The 21193-nt window shown below is 34.6% G+C and overlaps 1 protein-coding gene and 1 pseudogene across 1 annotated transcript; both read right to left on the minus strand.

Annotated features, from left to right (window-relative positions):
- Nucleotides 1-10860: 10860 nt before the first annotated feature.
- Nucleotides 10861-16798, minus strand: LOC141710869 (protein JINGUBANG-like; annotated as a pseudogene).
- Nucleotides 14600-15952, minus strand: LOC141724749 (uncharacterized). Its single transcript, XM_074526999.1, has one exon. The coding sequence runs from the start codon at nucleotides 15950-15952 to the stop codon at nucleotides 14600-14602; it is 1353 nt and encodes a 450-aa protein (XP_074383100.1).
- Nucleotides 16799-21193: the final 4395 nt, after the last annotated feature.

Here is a 21193-nt window from a genome sequence, read left to right on the forward strand (position 1 = left end):
AAGTTAATTTCAATTAAATGCACGACTTGCATAAATTTGTAATAAAATAAAAAAAGAATGTAAACTAACTTTTGTTGAAACCAATCGGGAAATTGTCGATTGTGCTCTCCCAAAAGCCAATGTACACTCTTCTTTTTTCCTTGATAAATTCTTTCCAAGTGTTCCTTATGCAATCTGAAAATATTGCAAGTACATAGAATGAGCCACCTACTAAAAATAACTAATACACTTATAAATATACTTATAAATATTTTACTTACCGAACGTATGGTTCCACTTCAGGATTATTAAGAAGGACCGCGATATGTGCCTCATCTCGTTCTTTTTCGGCAACAGACTTCATTGTCACACGACCTACTGGACCGGAAAACTTGTCATCATCTTTCTGAAGGCCTGCAGTTCTACTACTCTCGCTAAAGAACCATGTGCAAAACTCGACTGATACTTCCTTCAGATAGCCTTCAGCTATACAACCTTCCGGATAAAATCGATTTCGGACATAGCTCTTAAATATTTTATTAAATCTTTCAAATGGAAACATCCATCTATAAAAAACTGGTCCGCATAACCGCAATTCCCTTACTAAATGGACTGTGAGATGTACCATAACATCGAAAAAGGATGGAGGGAATATTTTTTCCAACTCGCATAAGGTCAAAATTAAATCTGCTTGGAGTTTACTCAATTTTGACACATCTACGACTTTGTTGCACAAGGAGTTGAAAAAAGCACAATCTTATTATACTTACCCTAATATTTTTTGGAAGCACGGAATGAATACAAACCGGTAGTAACTGCTGGAGTAGGATATGGCAGTCGTGCGACTTCAGCCCATACAACTTCATATCAATCAGTGATACACAGTTTCTGATATTTGATGCATATCCATATGGAAGTTTCATATTGGACAATGATGTCAACATAGTTTTTGTTTCCTTTTTTAGACAAAGTAAAAGGGGAAGGAGGTAAGTTATATGTCCTCTTTTCACCTATTTCAGGAGCTAAATCAGTCCTTACACCCATATCAATCATATCAAGACGAGAGGCAACACTCTCCTTAGTCTTGTATTTCATATTAAGTAGTGTCCCAATTATATTATCGCACTCATTCTTCTCGATGTGCATAACATCTAAACAATGATGCACGTGGTGAAATTTCCAATATTCCAATTCAAAGAAAATTGATTTCTTTTTCCATGCATACTTTACCTTTTTTGCCTTCCCCCCTTCCCAAAACTAAATACAAGTTGTTGCTGTTGCATTAACACTTATTCTCCGCTAAGTGGCTCGGGTGCGTAACCAAGTTCTTGTTGTCTATCAAATGCTATCCGCTGCCTCCTATAAGGATGATGCTCATCTAAATACCGACGATGGCCTAGATAACACATTTTCCTACTATGACTTAAATATATAGCGACAGTGTTATCACCACATACTGGACAAACCTTATACCCTTTATTTATGCAGCCTGACAGATTTCCGTATCCCGGGAAGTCATTTACTGTCCACATCAGAACTGCCTTTAAAGTGAAGAAAGATTTGCTATGTGCATCATACACATTTGGTTCCTCTTCCTCCCACGATTTTTTTAAATCATCGATCATTGGTTGTAGATATATGTCAATGTTATTTCCAGGCTCATACGGGCCTGAAATCAATGTCGATAACATCATAAACTTCCTCTTCATGCATAACCATGGAGGAAGATGATACATTACTAACATGACCGGCCAACAGCTATACCGATTGTTTAATCCATTGTTGTTTGGATTTATACCATCTGCCGCTAATCCTAAGCGTATATTTCTAGTCTCGCTACCGAACTCGGGCCACCTACAATCTACATTTCGCCAATCAGGAGAATCAGATGGATGACGTATCTTTCCATCTTTAGATCGATTATCCGCATGCCAACTCATTAATTTAGCAGTAGCAGCAGATTTAAACAGTCGTTTAAATCTAGGGATTATCGGAAAATACCACATCACTTTGGCTGGAATATTAACCCTAACTTTACCATCTTTCCCAATTTTCCAGCGAGAAAGAAGGTATTTGGGACACTCAGATAAAGACTCGGCAGCTGGTCCCCTGTATAACACGCATTCATTTGGACAAGCGTGGATTTTGACATACTAAAGTTCTAAATCAGTTAAGGTTTTCTTAGCTTCATACATACTACCCGGAAGCACATGCTCTTTAGGAAGAAAAGAGCCAACAGATTCAAGAAGATCGGTAAAAGGCTTTATCACTAACTCCAAACCTAGCCTTCCAATTATGTAATTTGAGGACTGACTCTAGTTTAGTGCACTCGCTTCCCTTAAAAAAAGGCTGTTCCACATCAGCAACATACCTCTTAAAGTCATCAGATTCATTATCCCAATCTTCATCATCATTATATGTTGTTTGACATATATTATATATTTCTGAAGGGGGTGTGGGCTTTTTAGCAGGACAAGTACTACCAACTGATGACTTAGTACTACTAGCAACCCCTTCTCCATGCCAAATCCAATTCAAATATCCTAAACTAAAATCAGATTCATAAAGATGACCCCTGATTATCTTGACGGTAATTTTTTTGAAGTTAACGCAATGTGCACAAGGGCACGGTATTTTTTTGGGTTTTTAGCATTTTCCTCGACAAATATCAAGAAATTTTCGACACCAATCTCATATTGCAAAGAATCCCTATCGGCTTTTATCCAAGACTTGTCCATATAAAACCACCTGGTATATCACTAAAATTTCAGTCTTATAACTTATATATTTAATATTATTTATTATATTCCTACTGTTTTTTTGTACCACTATCTAATTTTAAAATAAAATAAGTAAAACATAAATATCAAACATAAATTAGGATAACAATTGACAAAATTGTTATCAATATTTTTGTACAACTATCCTAATTCATTGCTAACAGAACAACACTGAAAAACAGAGAGACAATTAAAATACAATTATCCTATAAGTAATTACAAATGTCAAAACAGAGAGATACAATTAAGCACAATTAAAATTAAACAAATGTATAATCAAAACCAAAATTTACAAGCAACAAGATAATTACAGAGCAACATCCACCTAGTATAAATTAGGGTTTCAATTTAAAAAACCCCCAATTTTCAAATCTAGGGTTTCAATTTAAAAAACACACAATTTTCAAATCTAGGATTTTCAAAATTCTAAATTAATGGTTAACATGCAAGTTAATTCAAGTTTATAAAATGAAAAAGGAGGAGAAATAAACCTAATTTGAGTGCAAATGTGAGAGTACAAAGAGTGAGCGCAGTTGCTTTAGTTGAGTAGATTGCAGCAGCGGCGAGAGGTCGGAGAGAGTACGACCGAGACCACGGCAAAACAACGGCAAGACTCCAGTGAGAGTTTGAGAGTGAGAGAGAGAGTGAGAGACATAATGTGTGTTTTAGAGAGAGGTTGAGACGGATGAGAGAGAGAGAGATGGTGAGTGAGAGAGAGGGAGAGAGAGTTTGGGTGGGAGAGAACCGGTGACGGGAGAGGGTCTGGGAGTTTGAGAAAGATTGACGAGGGAGAGAGAGTTTGAGAGAGAGAGAGAGCAGTTTTTAGTTTTTAGTTTAGATTTTTTTAATTAACTTGTCTGAAGAGAGGGAGAGTGAATTCGTTAAGGGGGGAAAATTGGCTAAGAGGGGAAAGAAAGGGGGGCCTTGCCGCTTTTATTTTTTTTCTTTCAAAATATAGATATCGGTTCTAAATAAAGCGATGTCTATTAACAACATAGACATAACATTTTCGCGGGATGATATCTATAACAGTTTAGACATCAGTGGTACATTCAACCGATGTCTATAACAGTTTAGACATCGGTGACACATTCAATCGATGTCTAACATATGATGTCTATTCGATGTCTAACATATGATGTCTATTCACAGTGAGTCTCTAATAAACCAAATTGGGCTTTTAGCCCATATATGATGTTGTTCCTACTTAAAGTTTTATCATACAACATGATATATAGTGACTGTTTGGGGTAGCCTTTATTTCGCTTAAATGAAGTAAATGAAACTTTACACTTGTTATTTACCGTTTGGGTAAATAAGAGGACTCTCTTATTTTGGTGATTCACGAGCGTTTGTAGAATGTTAGCCTCCATGTACTTTCTCATAACCTTCATCTGTTCATTTTTCTTTATTAAAAAAAGTAATTAAAAACTGTGAAAATATAGGGACGTATCTCACAAGTTACGGTTAAATATTTGACCCGTAATATATTATATTTTTATACTTTTGTTTTAATTCCCATGCATTTGTTGATAAATTTATTTTTAGTTACTAGGTTACGGATTTTTTTTTATTTTCAAATTTTCAAATTTACCTCTCCTAAATTCATTTACTATTTATAAATGAAATTGTCGCAAAGTTATATTGATGTAAACGCTTCGGTAGCTAAATAATGTATCTCGTACATAGAGAATAATATTCCTTAGTCATCCTGATGCAAGTGTGTTTTGGTATAAAAAAGTAATACTCCCTCCGTCCCTCCCAAATGTTTACATTTGTGTGGGGCGCGGAGTTTAAGAAAAATGATAAAGTAGTGGAGAAAAATTGAAAAAATAAGTAAAGTAGTGGGACCGATTAATATTATATGTATAAAGTGGGTATAATGGAGTAAAGTAGTGGATGTAGTTAATTTAAAAATTATAATAATTTTACTATTTTTGGAAAATTTTGAAATGTAAACAATTGGAAGGGACATCCCAAAAAGAAAAATGTAAACAAATGGGAGGGACAAAGGAAGTAATATTTTTGTAAATTTATGTATTTTTTGTAATTATAATTATATCCTCATGTTTTTATTTTTTCATCTCATAAAAACTTAGGCGAGATAATCTCATTAATATTATTTTGTTACTACATGTTACAAACAGTTGAATTTACTTAATTTTTCAAGAATTGTACTTCAAATGTTGTCTTTTTAATTTAAAATTATTGCAATAAAAGTTTAATATTAGAAAAACAAATTTTTAACTTAAAAGTTATAATAACCAAACTTATCACCAAAATCATTAATTTATAAATCAAGTTATCCAAATACCTAAATCACTTATAAATAATAATTTAAGTTTTTTATGAAATTTCAAACGAACCCATCTATATTATACTATTATAAGTGAAACATAATTTCGTTTAGTCGGTTGGTTAACATCTTACTAAAAATTTGTTAACACTTTCCTATATATCTACCAGAAAAATTTAAAAAATAAAAATATTTATAAAATGATAAATACACCGTATAGTATCCTTCAAAATAACAAACACCCACCTGCGACATTCGTTACCAACCGAACTACTACTTAGAGCATCTCCAAGGCTAATAGCTAAAATGGTTAGCTAAATGATCATTATCTAAAAATTTGTTGAATCCGTAAGAGGTTTTACTCCAGTAATAATAGGTATAATGGTTAGCTATTTTCAATAAAATTATTTTTTTACTATATATATATATATGAAAATTTTATATGTTAAAATAATTTTAGTATATATTTAGTTAAATACACGTGAAAATATAAATAATATATTCAATGAAAATATATTAAATATAATAGCAATTTAATATTATTTCAACTGAAATATAATAACATATTTAAATATAATCAAACATAATTAATAAATATTACTTATATATCTATTATAAAATATGTAATTATATTATATTATATTATTTCTATTTGTATTCATAAAATTATGCATTATATATTAAAATAAATATAATAAAGTTTAAAATATTAAATATAAAATAAGAATTTTAATATATTTTGATTTATATATATATACATTAAGTGTAATATAAATATAGAGCCCCTATAAATATATGTATATATTAATGTGCAGAGTAGGTTAAGTTTTAAATAAGGCACCAAAAGCTGACTTGGATGTTTTATCTAATGGTTAGAGGTTCAACAGATAGAAGACGGGATATCTAAAATTATTGTTAACAAGTCTAATGGTTGGAGTGTTATATTTTTTAACTAATATCTAAATCATGCTGCCACCTAAACTTTTTACCAAACAGGTGAACATAGTTGGTAACAGGTGAACATGGTTGGACATGGTTGGAGATGCTCTTAGCTCTTAGCTGTCTATTCTGATTTTTTAAACAATTTAATAAGAATCAAAGCATCTCTTCACTTCAACGCTCCCATAATACTCTGTACTCTAAATATGTAGATTAAAAAGATATCGTTTTATGTGATTGACAAGGTTCGTTCTATCTTATTTTTGTGCAATTTACTTAGGTACATCAAATATGTAAACCTTTTGGACTTCATATTGGTATGTTACATTGCTGTCATAATTTCAAGCCTTATTTTTTGTCTAATTTTTTATTTTGTGATTATTCTTATTTTGCCTATCTATTTTCCGGTTTTTTGTTGTGTTCGAGTTTGTGAAGCATTCAGCTTTGGTTTGTGGTTCCAAATAGGAGATTTGTTCTATTGTTGTTGCATATTAGGATATTAGGATCAAGGTTGTAAAAATCACCGATTAATCGTAATAAGGTATTCTTATGGTTCGGTTTTAGAATTCGATTAATCACTGCCTATTTTTCTTGAATAAATATATGAAGTTTAATAAATTGAATATTATTATAAATTTTATAATATATTTGATTAATATTCATATTAACAAAAAGATACTTAACAACAATAAGGTAACAAATTGTACTTTTCTTTTTTGAATTGACAAAGGAATTTAAAACATGTGTATTTACTTAAGAACAAAGAAATTGTACTTTTCATTTTTGAATTGATAGAGAAATTTAAGTCATGTTTCTTTAGTTAACAAGAAGGGGCGTTGTAGCTGGAGTTGAGAAACCGACTCAAACATTATTTGATTGTGTAACTAAGAAAAACATTAATAGTGGTCATTATCAACATATTTGAGATGAATCGTATTCATTGTATAGTTTCCGTTCCACAAACTAGGGTGGTTGACTTACTATTGATTTTGCTGCAGAATTTATATCATTGCTTTGAGTTTGGCATGTTGAAAAGACCAGCTTCCCTAAATCGCAAAACATTCCAATAAATTTAGAGGTATCGCCGTAAAGAAAATTATTAGCCGACATATATCATCCCGCATATTATGGCTGATTTTACGACTAGATGTTATTCTAATTTTTAGAGTAGACGTTATCCATTTATTTGAATTGGAGGTTTATTTTTTTGTGAATTTTCAGCAGTATATCTATTACCAGTGATAGTATAACCCGTTGCTTTTTCATCACTCAAGAATTCTCTCTATGTTGGAAGATAAAAAGAAGGAATATTTTTTTTTGCCAAATTTATAGCAGATTTCATTAATAACATGAAAAAAACTCAATCGGGACAAACTCCCAATTGATCATGCAACTAGGTTGAAAAATAAATAGAAGAACTAAATAATTAGCCTATTTGTTTCCGGATTGCTTAACTGACTGAATAAAAATATTCTGAAAATTAAAAATGAAGATAATGATTTCTCGATCGATCCAGCCTACATCTCCACCGAAACAGTAGTTTCACAATTGACCCTCACATTAATTCCATGGATAGTACAATATTCAGATGTCTCAGTTGCAAAAACTGAGAGGGCCCTCATGTTATGAACAAAAATATTTTGTGAGAGGTGAGCACATGCGATTTTCACTACCGTTCCAAAACCATCCCAACTATCTACATGCGGATACCAGCTATAAACCTGCTGAAAGTGTTGTTGACGCGAGATATCCAGATCTTCCAATACACCGTGAAATCCATTTTCAACACATCGCATAAAGCGAGACTCATCGTACAAAGCGAGACAACCAAACACATAAATAACAACTCAATTAAACGAAACGAAAAAGAACCGAATTTTTGAACAAAATCCGATATTTATTGAAAGAAAGTTAAAAACAAATGAAAAAAATGTTGTATGAATGAGAAAAGATGATGGAAATAGAGATGAAGATGGGTGGAAAGGGTGAAGAAGAATATATCATGAATTAGGATTAAAGGAAGATGGGGCGGTCGACTGTCGTTGAGTTTACGTGGGGTTTAAATGTAACAAAGAACCATGATCTGACCATGATTTTGGTTAGATCATAATCGACCGGATACTTTGTATTCTTTTGCATGTATGTGTATAGATTCTATTCTAGAGGCATGATATGATTGATTTTACTGTATCGTTTTTTTAAAACTAACTCATTAAGAAACTGAACACCTGTAATGACTTAATTTTAAAATGTTCCTGCAAATTCTTAAATTGCCAATTCTGCATATTATCTTAGGTTTTCCAAATCATATTACTAAAATTTAGTATATGCAAATTTTTGTTTTTCTCAAGTTTCGTTGGGCTTGTGCATATTTTTTCCTACATAATTTGTTCTTTAATTTTGCAGATTTGATATATTTTACCATAATTTTCATAGTTTTTTAATTTAGTTTTCACAGTTTTTATTTGTTATGATTGTTATGTTGCCGGCAAGATTTCATGTCTACATGCAAGTGTTGTAAATGTACAATTAAGATAAAAAACTGTTTTTTTAAAATATAAAATTAAAGCGAACATGACTTCAAATTTAACCCGTTTTAAATGATAGTCTCCATATGTTTTTTATTTCATTAAAATTATAAGAGTGTGAATTCTCCCTTATCTCTATACAATGTATTAAATGAACTTTAAAATGAAATCACAACCAACAATATTAATATATTGAGCTAAAGCGATCAATTTCCCTTCCCTTAAAGTGCTATTTAAAACCTCAATGTGTAAAATTTATTTTTTGGAACACTATATCACACGTACTATGTAGAAATTGTCAAAATGAATATTATGTTAATTTTCAAAAATTAATGTCATAATTCCAAATTTAAGAAAAACAGTGGTCTATAGAATAAAATTTAATTTTGTTTCTTAAAATTCAATGAATTTGCTAATTTAAAGTAAAATATATAAAAGTAAAAACATGATTTGAAAAAAAAAATTTAATTATTTTTATTAGTATGAGTCATCAGCGAGAAATTGTTACATATATACAATGTAAATATCAAGCTTTTCTTAAATTAAAGCTATATATTTATACTCGAATTTTTACTCTAAATGTTTTACAACTTTTAATTGTGTAACCAAAAAAATTTAACTTTTTCCGAATTAATAAGAATAAAGACAAAGTAAAATATCCTTCAAGTAAAAATAAATTATATAAATATTATTTTTTCTTCAGGATATGTAAATATTATTTTTAAGTGGAAATATTGATAATAAATTTTTTAGATATAAGCTATAGCCCGTTATAGGCTAGTAATAATAACATTACAACTGAACGCAACTAAATGAAAAAAGAATGTGAGCTTATTTACTCTACATATAAATACGTATAATTATGTAAAGCAAAGTCATGCTCCAACGAGAATCGCCCTTATATAGAGAACTATATATGATAATCAAATTACTAAATCACCAAGATAATTTCATGGATGGCTTTCATGGAGTTTCCTCTCAACCCATGAAGGAGACAACACGGGACTTATTTCAAACTCTTTTAACTTCATACTACTACCATTACTCATCAAGAAACTGTCCTGATGGCGGACCTCGGTGTGGGCTGGGGTGTATTTAGAAGTCCCGCAGACGACACCTCGTTTATTTAGAAATTTGAAAAAATGAAAAAAAACCCCAAACTAATCTTTCGCTCGATAAACTTAGAAACAATTAAAAGATTTGTATACTTTATTTTTAAAAACTGAAATGTAAAAATAAATAAGAGAAAAATGAGTCAAAATTTCATGTTTTTTATAATTGGTGAGGCTATACAGACCACGTTTTGAAAAAAATCGCTAAAAATTATAACACTTGGTGTTTTATTAGATAGAACAATATTTCATAAATATAATATTATTGAAATAAAATTGGAGAAAGATATTTGTAAAATACTAATACACAAATTTTCGTTCAACTTTAGGGAAAAGAATGAGATTTTTACACACACTAGTTGAAATTTATGATTCCCTTTGACATTTATATATTTATTAGAGCAATTACAACCGTGTTCACCTTTTAGTTAAAATGTCTAGGTGACACCCTAATATACATATTAGCTAAAAATAATGTCACTCCAACATGACTCCAACATGAGACCTGTTAGCAATAATTATAATAATTATAGATATCATCTATCACATCTTCTATATTTGTTGATCCTGTGGTCATTAGCTAAAATATTCAAATCACATCCACGTGAGCTTTCTGCATATTTAAAAATATAACTATATATACATACATATTTATATTTATATTACATTTAATATATATGGATAAAAATTCTTATTTTATATTTAATATTTTTAGCTTATATAATATTAAGTATAAAATATTATTTTCTTATAAACCAAATTTATTAATTATTTTGACATATAATTGCATATTTATAAAAATAGTAATAAATCCAATATGAGAAAATATAATAGAACTATACATTCTATAATATATAATAGATTTTATTCATTATTATTTTTTCATATTTAAATGTGTTATATATTTTGAGTTTTAATATTTATTAAATTGCAATTATATTCAACATTTTTCATTACATTTATATTTTATTTACACTTTTATTAGATTAAGTATTAAATAAATTTATTTTATCATTTAAAATATGTATTTGAGTATCTGAAAAATAGTTAAAAATAATATTTTTAAATATAGCTAATAATTATAGCTAATACCATTAAAGTACATGTGCTTGCAGGTTTAACAAAATTATAGATAATGCTAATTTGGCTAATCATTTTAGCTAACGTAGTGGGAGATGCTCTTATATTTCTTTCAATTCGCCAAAAAAAAATCAGCCCCTATAGATTCAGAGTTCTGGGTTCGCCCTTGATCCTGAACCAGCTTTTTCTTCTGCCATTAACTTGACTCTCCAAACCTTGAAATTTTGATCCAAACCAGCACTATATAGCAAAACCCCTACTTCTTTATCTATTTCCAAACTAGCAGCCAAACACTTGACTGTGCATCCACCACCGCCAAACAATCATGACTGAACTTTCCTTCTTCTCTTCTCCATACCCCAATTGTCGTATCTTCTGCTCCACTAAATATTAGCTTCCCTAGTGCAACCAAACAAAGCACCGAAAATCGATGTCCTTGTAAGACCCCTCCATGGTCATACCTGCATACTTTCTCCTTCTCCCAGAAGTTTATAAACCCAACTGATGATCCCGAGTAGAGAATGTAAGAGTCTATGACCGAGGCGCTCAAGGCCATGACATTGATAGGGGAAGAAGATCGAGACTTAAGTGTCATGGTTAGAGTATGAGAACTTTGGCCGTAAATTCTCCTCCAAATCTTGATGGATCCATCGCATGAACAAGTGAAAACTAAAAGAATATTTTCCTCAAATGATTTCTTATCATTGCCTTGCTATATATACTCTTTACAGGATACAAGATATGCCATACAATTAGGCCTCAATACAGGAAACTAATCCTAACCACACTGATTTACAGGACCTGATTTACAGTAATTGATTTACACTAATAACAAAGATATCTCTAATAACAAACCATATCTACAGATATCTTAACACACCCCCTCAGTCGAAGCGGGAGGAAGACGGACACTGAGACTGTCCCTGAAATCTTCAAATAAAACACGTGGAAGACCCTTCGTAAAAATGTCTGCAATCTGATGCCGGGAAGGGATATGAAGAACTCGAACTTGTCCACGGGAAACCTGTTCGCGAACAAAATGAATATCCATCTCAATATGCTTTGTTCGTTGATGCTGTACCGGATTACCCGAGAGGTAAATAACACTCACATTATCACAGTACACCAACGTAGCCTTTTTAACCGGACACTGAAGTTCCAATAACAAGTTACGTAACCAACATGACTCAGAAACAACATTAGCCACACCCCGATATTCCGCTTCTGCACTAGAGCGAGAAAGAGTAGGCTGTCTCTTAGCGGACCAGGAAACCAAATTGTCTCCCAAAAACACACAGTACCCAGAAGTAGAACGTCGTGTATCTGGGCAGCCACCCCAATCAACATCAGTATACGACACCAATGATGTTCGTGAAGATGAGTAAAGATGAAGACCATAATCAAGCATACCCTGAATATACCTTACAATTCGTTTGAGAGCTTGCATATGGTCAACCTTTGGAGCATGCATATGTAAACACACTTGCTGTACCTCTTATGTAATATCCGGCCTGGTGAAGGTAAGATACTGTAGAGCCCCAGCCAGACTCCTATACAAAGTAGGATCCTCAAATGCACTGCCAGATTCAACACTAACCTTCTATTTTGTGTCAACAGGAGTAGCAGAGGACTTACACGACGACATTCCAGCTCGCTCAATTATCTGCATAGCATACTTACGCTGGGAAAGAAACAGACCCTCCTTATGTCTCGCTACTGCAATGCCCAGAAAATATGACAAAGAACCAAGATCTTTGAGGGCAAATTCAGAGCTAAGACTATCCATGAGAGACTTGCGGAGAGTAGTAGAAGAAGTTGTTAGAATTATATCATCAACATAGAGCAAAAGATAAGCCATGTCAGTCCCGTTGTTATATATGAACAAGGAACTATCACACTTGCTATTTGTGAAGCCAAGAGAGAGAACATAGTCAGCAAAACGCTTATACCACGCACGAGGAGCCTGCCGAAGACCATATAACGCTTTAAGCAATATACATACATAATCTGGATAAGCAGGATCCCGGTACCCCAGTGGTTGATGCATATAAACTGTTTCTTGGATATCACCATGAAGAAACGCATTCTTCACATCCAATTGATGAATGTCCCATGCCTTGGAAAGAGCTAGAGACAGAACTGTGCGAATCGTAGCCGGCTTCACCATCGGACTAAAAGTCTCTCCACAATCAATACCAACCTGCTGAATCTTCCCATCAGCCACAAGACGAGCTTTATGTCGCTCAAGCACCCCATTTGAATTTTCTTTATGAGTAAAAATCCACATAGATCGAATGACATTAGCATCAGGCGGACGAGGTACCAACACCCATGTCTTATTTTGAATAAGAGCATCATACTCATCATTCATTGCCATTTTCCAATTAGGATCCCTGAGAGCCTCTACTGGGTTACGAGGCAAAGCAGAACGAGCCACCGAAGATAACAAACCATATTTTTTATTTGGCTTAAAAATGCCATGTTGACTCCGAGTGACCATGGAAGGACGAAAAACTTGTGGCTGTTGATTTACTGAAGTGTGTTCAGAATTAAGCTCCGGGCTGAGAGATGTAGTTTGACTCGGTGTAGAAGTAGACGAAGCATGCTCAGGACTGGGAGATGTGGTCTGACTCGGTGTAGGACTCGAAGTAGATGACAGTGGGCTGCCAGAACCTTGTGTGGGAGGTGATGACAGACTGACTGGGCTTTGTGGTGAAGGTGGAGTGACTGGACTAGTGTTGGGGACCAGATTTTGTATGTGGTGAAGCATATATGGTGAAAGATTATCACCTAAAAAATCATAGTCAGAGGGAGAAGGAGCATGTGTGTTGGCAAACGGAAACACCTGCTCATCAAAGATCACATGACGATAAATAATAATTTTATTTGAAGATAAATCAAAACACTTGTAGCCACGATGAGTTGACGAGGGATATCCCAAAAACACACATGGAGTAGTCCGGGGTTGTAATTTGTTAATTGTTGTAGACGGAAACAACGGATAGCATAGACACCCAAACACTTTAATATGAGAAAATGATGGAACCTTTTTGTATAGAATTTGGAGAGGAGCTTTATTTCTCAAAATCTTACTGGGAAGAATATTAAGAAGATACGTGGCCATTTGTAAAGCATGATGCCAAAATGAAGGAGGAAGAGACGCATGAGCAAGAAGAGTGCGAGTAATATTATTTATAATCCGAATTTTCCTTTCAGCTTTACCATTTTGAGACGATGTATGAGGACAAGATAGTCTGAATGACATACCATTAGTTTTACAAAGATCCCAAAATTGACCATTGTCAAATTCCCTCCCATTGTCACATTGTAAGGTTTTAATCGGACGTTCAAATTGGGTGAGAATATGGTTTTTAAATGTCAAGAATTTTCCAAACACTTCTGATTTATTTTCCAACGGAAAAGTCCATAAAAAATTTGAATAATCATCTAAGAACAAAACATAATATTTATGTCCCATAGAACTCAAAACAGGTGATGTCCAAATATCACTATGAATAATATCAAATGGCAATGACGTGCAGGAAGTAGAAGATGCAAATGGCAACTTAATATGTTTCCCAAAAATACATGATTGACAAATACTGGACCCCGAAAAATGATTACAAGCAATACTTTTATTGAGCCTAAGAGCATCAAAAACAGGAGCCCCTGGATGACCTAATCGAGCATGCCAGAGTGTAGGAGAGATAGCTGCAAAGGCGGAATGGAAAGCTTGATTTTTGATAGAAGTAGTAAGAGGATACAGTTCTTCCTGACTATCACATCTCATGATGAGTCTCCCCGTCGGAAATTCCTTCACAGAAAACCCAAAAGGATCAAATTCAACCGTCATATTATTATCAGTAGTGAATTTTCGAACGGAAATTAAATTTTAACAATGTGGGGGGCATGAAGGACATTGTTTAGGACTAGAGGATGACTCGAGGAAACAAACTCAGTACGTCCATAACCACTGATTGGAATAGAATGACCATTGGCGACCATAATACCACTATTATGAGGACTTAAAGCAGTATAAGAAGATAAATTACCATTTGATGATGTCATATGAGATGTTGCCCCAGTATCCATGTACCATGAGGAATCAGGTGGATTAAGAGACATAGTATGCATTGCTGCTTCAATATTTGTAGGAGAGTAGGAGACGGACTGATTTGGAGCCGCCACAAACGCTTGCTGAGGACGAACCACTTGTTGAGGACGAGTCCCCAGAATTCCAGGCTGCTGTTGCTGTGGGTGATTCGAGTATCCTCGAGACCAACCTTGGGTTGGATACGGGCACGGTGGAGTAGCCCATGGTGAGATCCAAGCCCAGGGTGGAACATTACCCCACGGAGCTTGATTTCCCCACTGATGTTGTTGCTGACCACCACTGCGGCCCTGCTTACCCCTTCCAGAACCACGACCAGCACCAGTATTCGGTCTGCGTCCAAAGCTTTTCTTGTTGCCAGAAGGTTTACCATGGCTCTGTGTTGGTGCCGATTGTAAGGGGCCAGAAGTACCATCACCAAAACCCGAATTTGGGTTGGTAAACAAAGCAGATTCTGTGGTAGACTCTTTTGCCAGTCGAGCCTCCTCAAGCGTGAGCATCGAACGAGCCTTATAGAATGAGGGTAATGGGTCACTCTGGCGGATCAATGTCCCAACATCCCTATAGGCTCGAGAAAGACCAGAAACCAGTTGAATGACTAGTCGACTTTCCGATACCGGTGCCCCTACATTCTTCAATTGATCAGAAAGTGTCTTTAGACGTTGGCAGTAAGCCGAAACATTCGGAAAATTTTCCATCTGAGTATTGGAGAACTCAGCCTCCAGAGTTACCACACGGGAATTTTTATTATCTTGGAATATGTCACGTAAACGATTCCAAGCATCCATGGCCGGAGCATTCGGTTCAATAATTATGTGCAATAGATCGTTGGAGATTGTTGCGTAAATCCAAGAAAGAACCGTAGCGTCAAGAGTAGACCATAACTCTTTTTCATCCTCAGTAGTCAGGACCTTCTCCTTGCCTTCGGCGGGAGGAATAATATGGTGAAGGACCTTGTGAGAACGTGCAACAATCTTGAACAGCTCTGCCCAGGTTGAGTACTGAACATTCTCCATCTCAAGAATGATGGGAATATGATTGCGGATATTCGACACCGCAAGAGCTGGATGAAAAGAGTGTTTGTTTTCAGATTTATCAGACTTGATGTTTTCAGATTTATCAGACATGATGCTGAGAAAGAAACGAAAAAGAGATGAAGAAAATAGAGAAGAGAATAGAGAATAAGATAAGCAAAATGCTCTGATACCATAAAAGAATATTTTCCTCAAATGATTTCTTATCATTGCCTTGCTATATATACTCTTTACATGATACAAGATATGCCATACAATTAGGCCTCAATACAGGAAACTAATCCTAACCACACTGATTTACAGGACCTGATTTACAGTAATTGATTTACACTAATAACAAAGATATCTCTAATAACAAACCATATGTACAGATATCTTAACAAAAACAACCCCGTCTTCTTGATTTACGATGACTCCATTCACATTATCATCCTGAGCCAAGAATGTATCGACACAAAAACTATCCCAAAGCCTCCAAACCTTGACAATTTTGTCCCATATGAACCAGTATAGAAAAGCCCTTCAGCATTATAATACTCCATGCAAGATATGAAATCTTTATGACCTTCACTAGCTAGTTCTCCTAGGGAATATGAACAAAGAGTTTTTGCTTGGAAGAGTTGAGATTTTCTTAGCCTTGAAGTTATCAGAAATCGTGACAATCACGTTGCCATAAGCTAGTATAGCTCCGACACTCCCGGAGCTTGCCTTAAGATAGCCTCTTTCGAAGCAATCTGGCTGGCGCCATTCACGAATTTCGACTGCTATCAGAGCCTGTAAAAACAGTGCCATTGATAACTGCAATAGCATGGACAGTGCCTTCAAGGCGGTAAAGTGAGGCAATGCAGTGGCAAAGGCGAGGCGGAGAAGGGCTTTGAAAGGTGACAGTGTCCACGGGGAATCACTGTCAGGACTTGGAGGTTGCATCATTGAATGCATTATGTTTTGGTGTGATGGAGAAACAGTGGAAGTTGAAGGACTAGCATGGATAATATCGAGATTATGAGATTGTTGATGATGAGGGAGATGATGAAGTTGCGGTTGAATTGATCTCTTGACTTGTGTAAATGTAATGGTGTTCCATTCTCCGGAAAAAACTAGAATATGAATTGTAGTTGTAGAGTCAAGTGAGGGAGTGAGTGTGTGTTTTTGCACTCAAATTGTGACATGTATATATGCAAATAATATTAAGATGGAGGTGTTGTAGGTGTAAGCAGTTACGCCTCAGAAAAAATGTGGCTAGCTAACATTTTTTGTACATCAATCATGTACTCAAATCAATCATGCACTCAGGGTTGTTGGATATTATTTATTAATCTAAACGTATTATTATGTTTTATTGGATTATTTATTAATATAAACGTATTATTATGTTTTATTTTAAATAAGTCAGGTGCCTGGAAAGTAGTTGCAGTAGAATAGGTCTGTTGTTGTTGAGCATTGTTAGGAGAGTTGTGTGGCTTAAATAGGAACGTGCTCCTGATTTTTTGCAGGCACTCAGTTAGTTAGTTTCTATAATAAAGTTCAGTGTATTTCTTTTTCTTGTGTGTGTAATCCACCAGCCTTGAGAGTAATAAATCCAAGTTAGCTGATCTTTGTGTTCTTTGCATTTTCATTTTATTTAATATCTGGTATCAGAGCTTCAGTATACCTGGTTAATGCCCAAGTATATGCCGAAATCAACAACCATGGAGTCAAGTAAAACCAAAGAAAACACAGTTGGCCTGACATACCCGATGCTCACGAAAACAAATTATACAACATGGGCTCTGAACATGAAAGTGTTCATGCAAGTGCACGGCGTGTGGGAGGCAATTGAGCAGAAGGATCCAAAGGAGACAATAGAAGACAGAACATACAAGATAGCGATGACAAAAATTTATCAAGCTATTCCTGATGACACACTCTTGTCTGTTGCAGAAAAGAAAACGGCAAAAGAAGTTTGGGATGCGATAAAAACTATGTGTTTGGGGGCCGATAAGGTGAAGAAGGCAAAAGCTCAAATTCTTAAAGCTGAGTTTGAGTCGATGACCATGAAAGAAACAGAGCAACTTGATGACTTTTGTGTGAGGTTAAGTGGCGTGGTGACGAACATTCGAGCACTTGGTGAAGTAGTCGAAGAAATATATGTGGTTAAGAAGATGCTGAGAGTAGTACCCACAAAATTCTTACAGATTGCCTCAGCCATTGAACAATTCAGAAATCTGGATATTATGTCTGTAGAAGAGATCGTGGGATCACTCAAGGCCCATGAAGAGAGACTGAAGGGACAGAAAGAGACCAATGGAGGACAACAACTATTATTGACTGAGGAATAATGGGCAAAGCGAGAAGCCAGTGAAGGACAGTTGTTGTTGTCATGAGAAGAGTGGCTGAAAAAGGTGAATAAAGGAGTGACCCGAAATAATGGTGATAAAGACTATGTACGTGGACCACGTGATAGAAGTAAAGTGAGGTGCTTCAATTGCCACGTCTATGGACATTATGCAGCGGAGTGTCGAAAACCAAAGCGAGAAAGAGAACAGAAATCTGAAGTGAACCTATCTCAGACAGTTGATGATGAACCTGTACTTCTTGTACTTGAGTGTGGAGGCAATGAGAAAGATATGGTGCTGCTAAATGAAGATGGCCTGAATCCCAAAATAAAGGCAAATACCCGCAACTCAACTGGAGAGTCAAACATTTGGTATTTGGACAATGGGGCTAGCAACCATATGTCTGGACAACGATCGAAATTCATAAATTTGGATGAATGAGTAACTGGCAAGGTGAGATTTGGTGATGGATCTACAGTGGATATAAAGGGAAGAGGGCTGTGCATTTTACTTGAAAAAATGGAGAGGAACGAGCTTTAAAAGAGGTATATTATATTCCTACGCTTTGCAATAACATTATAAGTTTAGGCTACTTATCTGAAATGGGAACAAAGTAATCTTGAATGGCGAGTACTTGTGGGTGTATGATATAAATGGCAAGCTGTTTATGAAAGTAAAGAAAACTTATATTCGTTTATACAAGATAATTATTAAGGACAGTATATGTTAGATATATTTGAGATGTCATGTCTAATTTGTTGTGTTTAGTTTCAAAACTTAATATCAGGACTTACTGCAAATCAGAACTTACTAAAGTTAGAGCTTATATCAGAACTTAAGGCCGTCAGGATTTATATCAGGACTTAAGTGCGGGTACTTCAGATAAGGAAATAGCTGATTTACAGGAAATGATCGTGACTAAAACAATAGAAGGTATGCATGAAGAGTTGGACAGTTAGAAGACTTGTAGAAGATAATATCTGATTGATATATTTTAGGAGACATAATTATATTTCATATCAATTAGAAGATATCTTGTAACTGTGTACTATATAAACACAACTTAGGGTTTACACTATAAGAGTTATCATTCACGAGAAACATTATACATTGTAACCTAACAGCTCTTAGTGATATTGTTCATCACTGAGAGAGAACAATTGTTCTATTGTAACAAAGTTTATTATATTGAATATACTTGATTACTGTTACATACTTGTATTCTAAATCGATTTAATTGTATAAACACTATATTCAACCCCCTTCTATAGTGTTCTGTGACCTAACAAGTGGTATCAGAGCATCTCTGTTGATATACAAACAGTGAGATCCAGTTTACAATCATGTCTGAAGAAACACAAACTCCACCAAAGCCCACCAAAACTCAAGATACTCAAAACAATCAAACTCATAGTCGATATGAGAGTATTAGTGTTCCCATACTGAGAGCATCTAAGTATCCTATATGGAAAGTAAAGATGGCTATGTTCGAAGCCACAGATCCAGAATACCTTGATAAAATTAATGATGGACCATATAAGCCTACCAAGCTTTCTATTGCAGTTGCTGATCAACCAGCAAAGATGATACCAAAGGAGAAAAGTGAGTACACAACTAAAGATATCTCATCTATTACCAAGGATGCAAGGGTAAGACATCTGCTTCATAGTGCAATTGACAATGTTATGTCAAACAGGGTAATTGGATGCAAGACTGCAAAGGAGATATGGGATGCTTTGGAGACAAGATGCCAGGGAACTGATGCAATCAAAAAGAACATGAAAACTATACTCACTCAAGAGTATGAGCACTTTGACTCAAAAGATGATGAGTCATTAACTGATTTATATGACAGGTTTGCCAAACTCTTGAATGATCTGTCACTGGTGGACAAGGAATATGATCTTGAAGATTTAAATCTAAAATTCCTTTTAGCTCTTCCTGAAAATTGGGATTTGAAGTCTACTACCATAAGAGACAACTATGATCTTGCTGAAACTACTCTTGATGAAATCTATGGTATGCTCAAAACTCATGAACTTGAGATGGATCAAAGGAGCAAAAGGCATGGAAGAAAGTCAAAGACATTTGCACTTAAAGCTGATGAGGAATCTCTTAAAGTGGTTATCTCAAAGAGGGGCAAAGGAAAGGCTCTCATCATACAGTCTGATTCAGAGTCATCATATTCTGATGATGATGATTCAGAATCTGAAAATTTATCTGAAGTGGATATTGATGCAGAGATGATGCAACTGTGTGCTCTTATGGTGAAGGGTATCAGAAAGATAGCCTACAAGAAATTCAGAAAGGGCAAGAAGTTTTCAAGGAAAGGTGGAAGTTCTGAAAAGAAAGGGTTCAGAAAGTCTGAAGGCAAAGGAGAAAAGTCTGACAGAGGAGACAACTCAAATGTCAAATGCTACAATTATGGTGAAAGAGGCCACATCTCTCCTGATTGCAAGAAAGGAAAAAGTGATAAAGGCCATGCACTTATCACAAAGAAGAAAAACTGGGCAGACACTTCAGATTCTGAAGAAGAGGTGCACTATGCATTGATGGAAAATGCTGATAGCAGTTCTGATGCTGTTGAATTGAAGGTACCTCAATTAACTCTTGCTTTTCATACTGATGATATTTCTGAGCTAAGATTATATCTGAAAACCATGTTCATTAGTTTTAGAGATCAGACTTTAACAAATGAAAGATTAACTTCTGAAAGTCTTGCGCTTAGAAACATAAATGACTACTTAGAAAAAGAGTTAGTTATGTTCCATCAAACTCAGAAAGAAAGAGATGAGGCTTTGTATGTTAGAGATGAAGTGCTAAAATTGAATAAATCTCTTAAATCTGAACTGGAAAAGGAAAAGGAGATAGTCAAAACTTGGACTAACTCTGGAAGAACAACTCAGAAAATCTTAGAAAATTGAAATTGGAAAGAAGGTCTAGGTTATCTAGATGATAAAGAAGAAAATGAAACGGTGTCATCTAAACCAAAATTTACCAACTGAAAAGCCTAAAGTTA

This window comes from Apium graveolens, chromosome 1 (assembly GCF_009905375.1).
Source record: "Apium graveolens cultivar Ventura chromosome 1, ASM990537v1, whole genome shotgun sequence".
NCBI classification, from domain to species: Eukaryota; Viridiplantae; Streptophyta; class Magnoliopsida; order Apiales; family Apiaceae; genus Apium; species Apium graveolens.

Excerpts from the sequence above, each read along its gene's own strand:
- LOC141724749 (XM_074526999.1), bottom strand. The coding sequence starts at position 15,952 with ATGTCTGATAAATCTGAAAACATCAAGTCTGATAAATCTGAAAACAAA.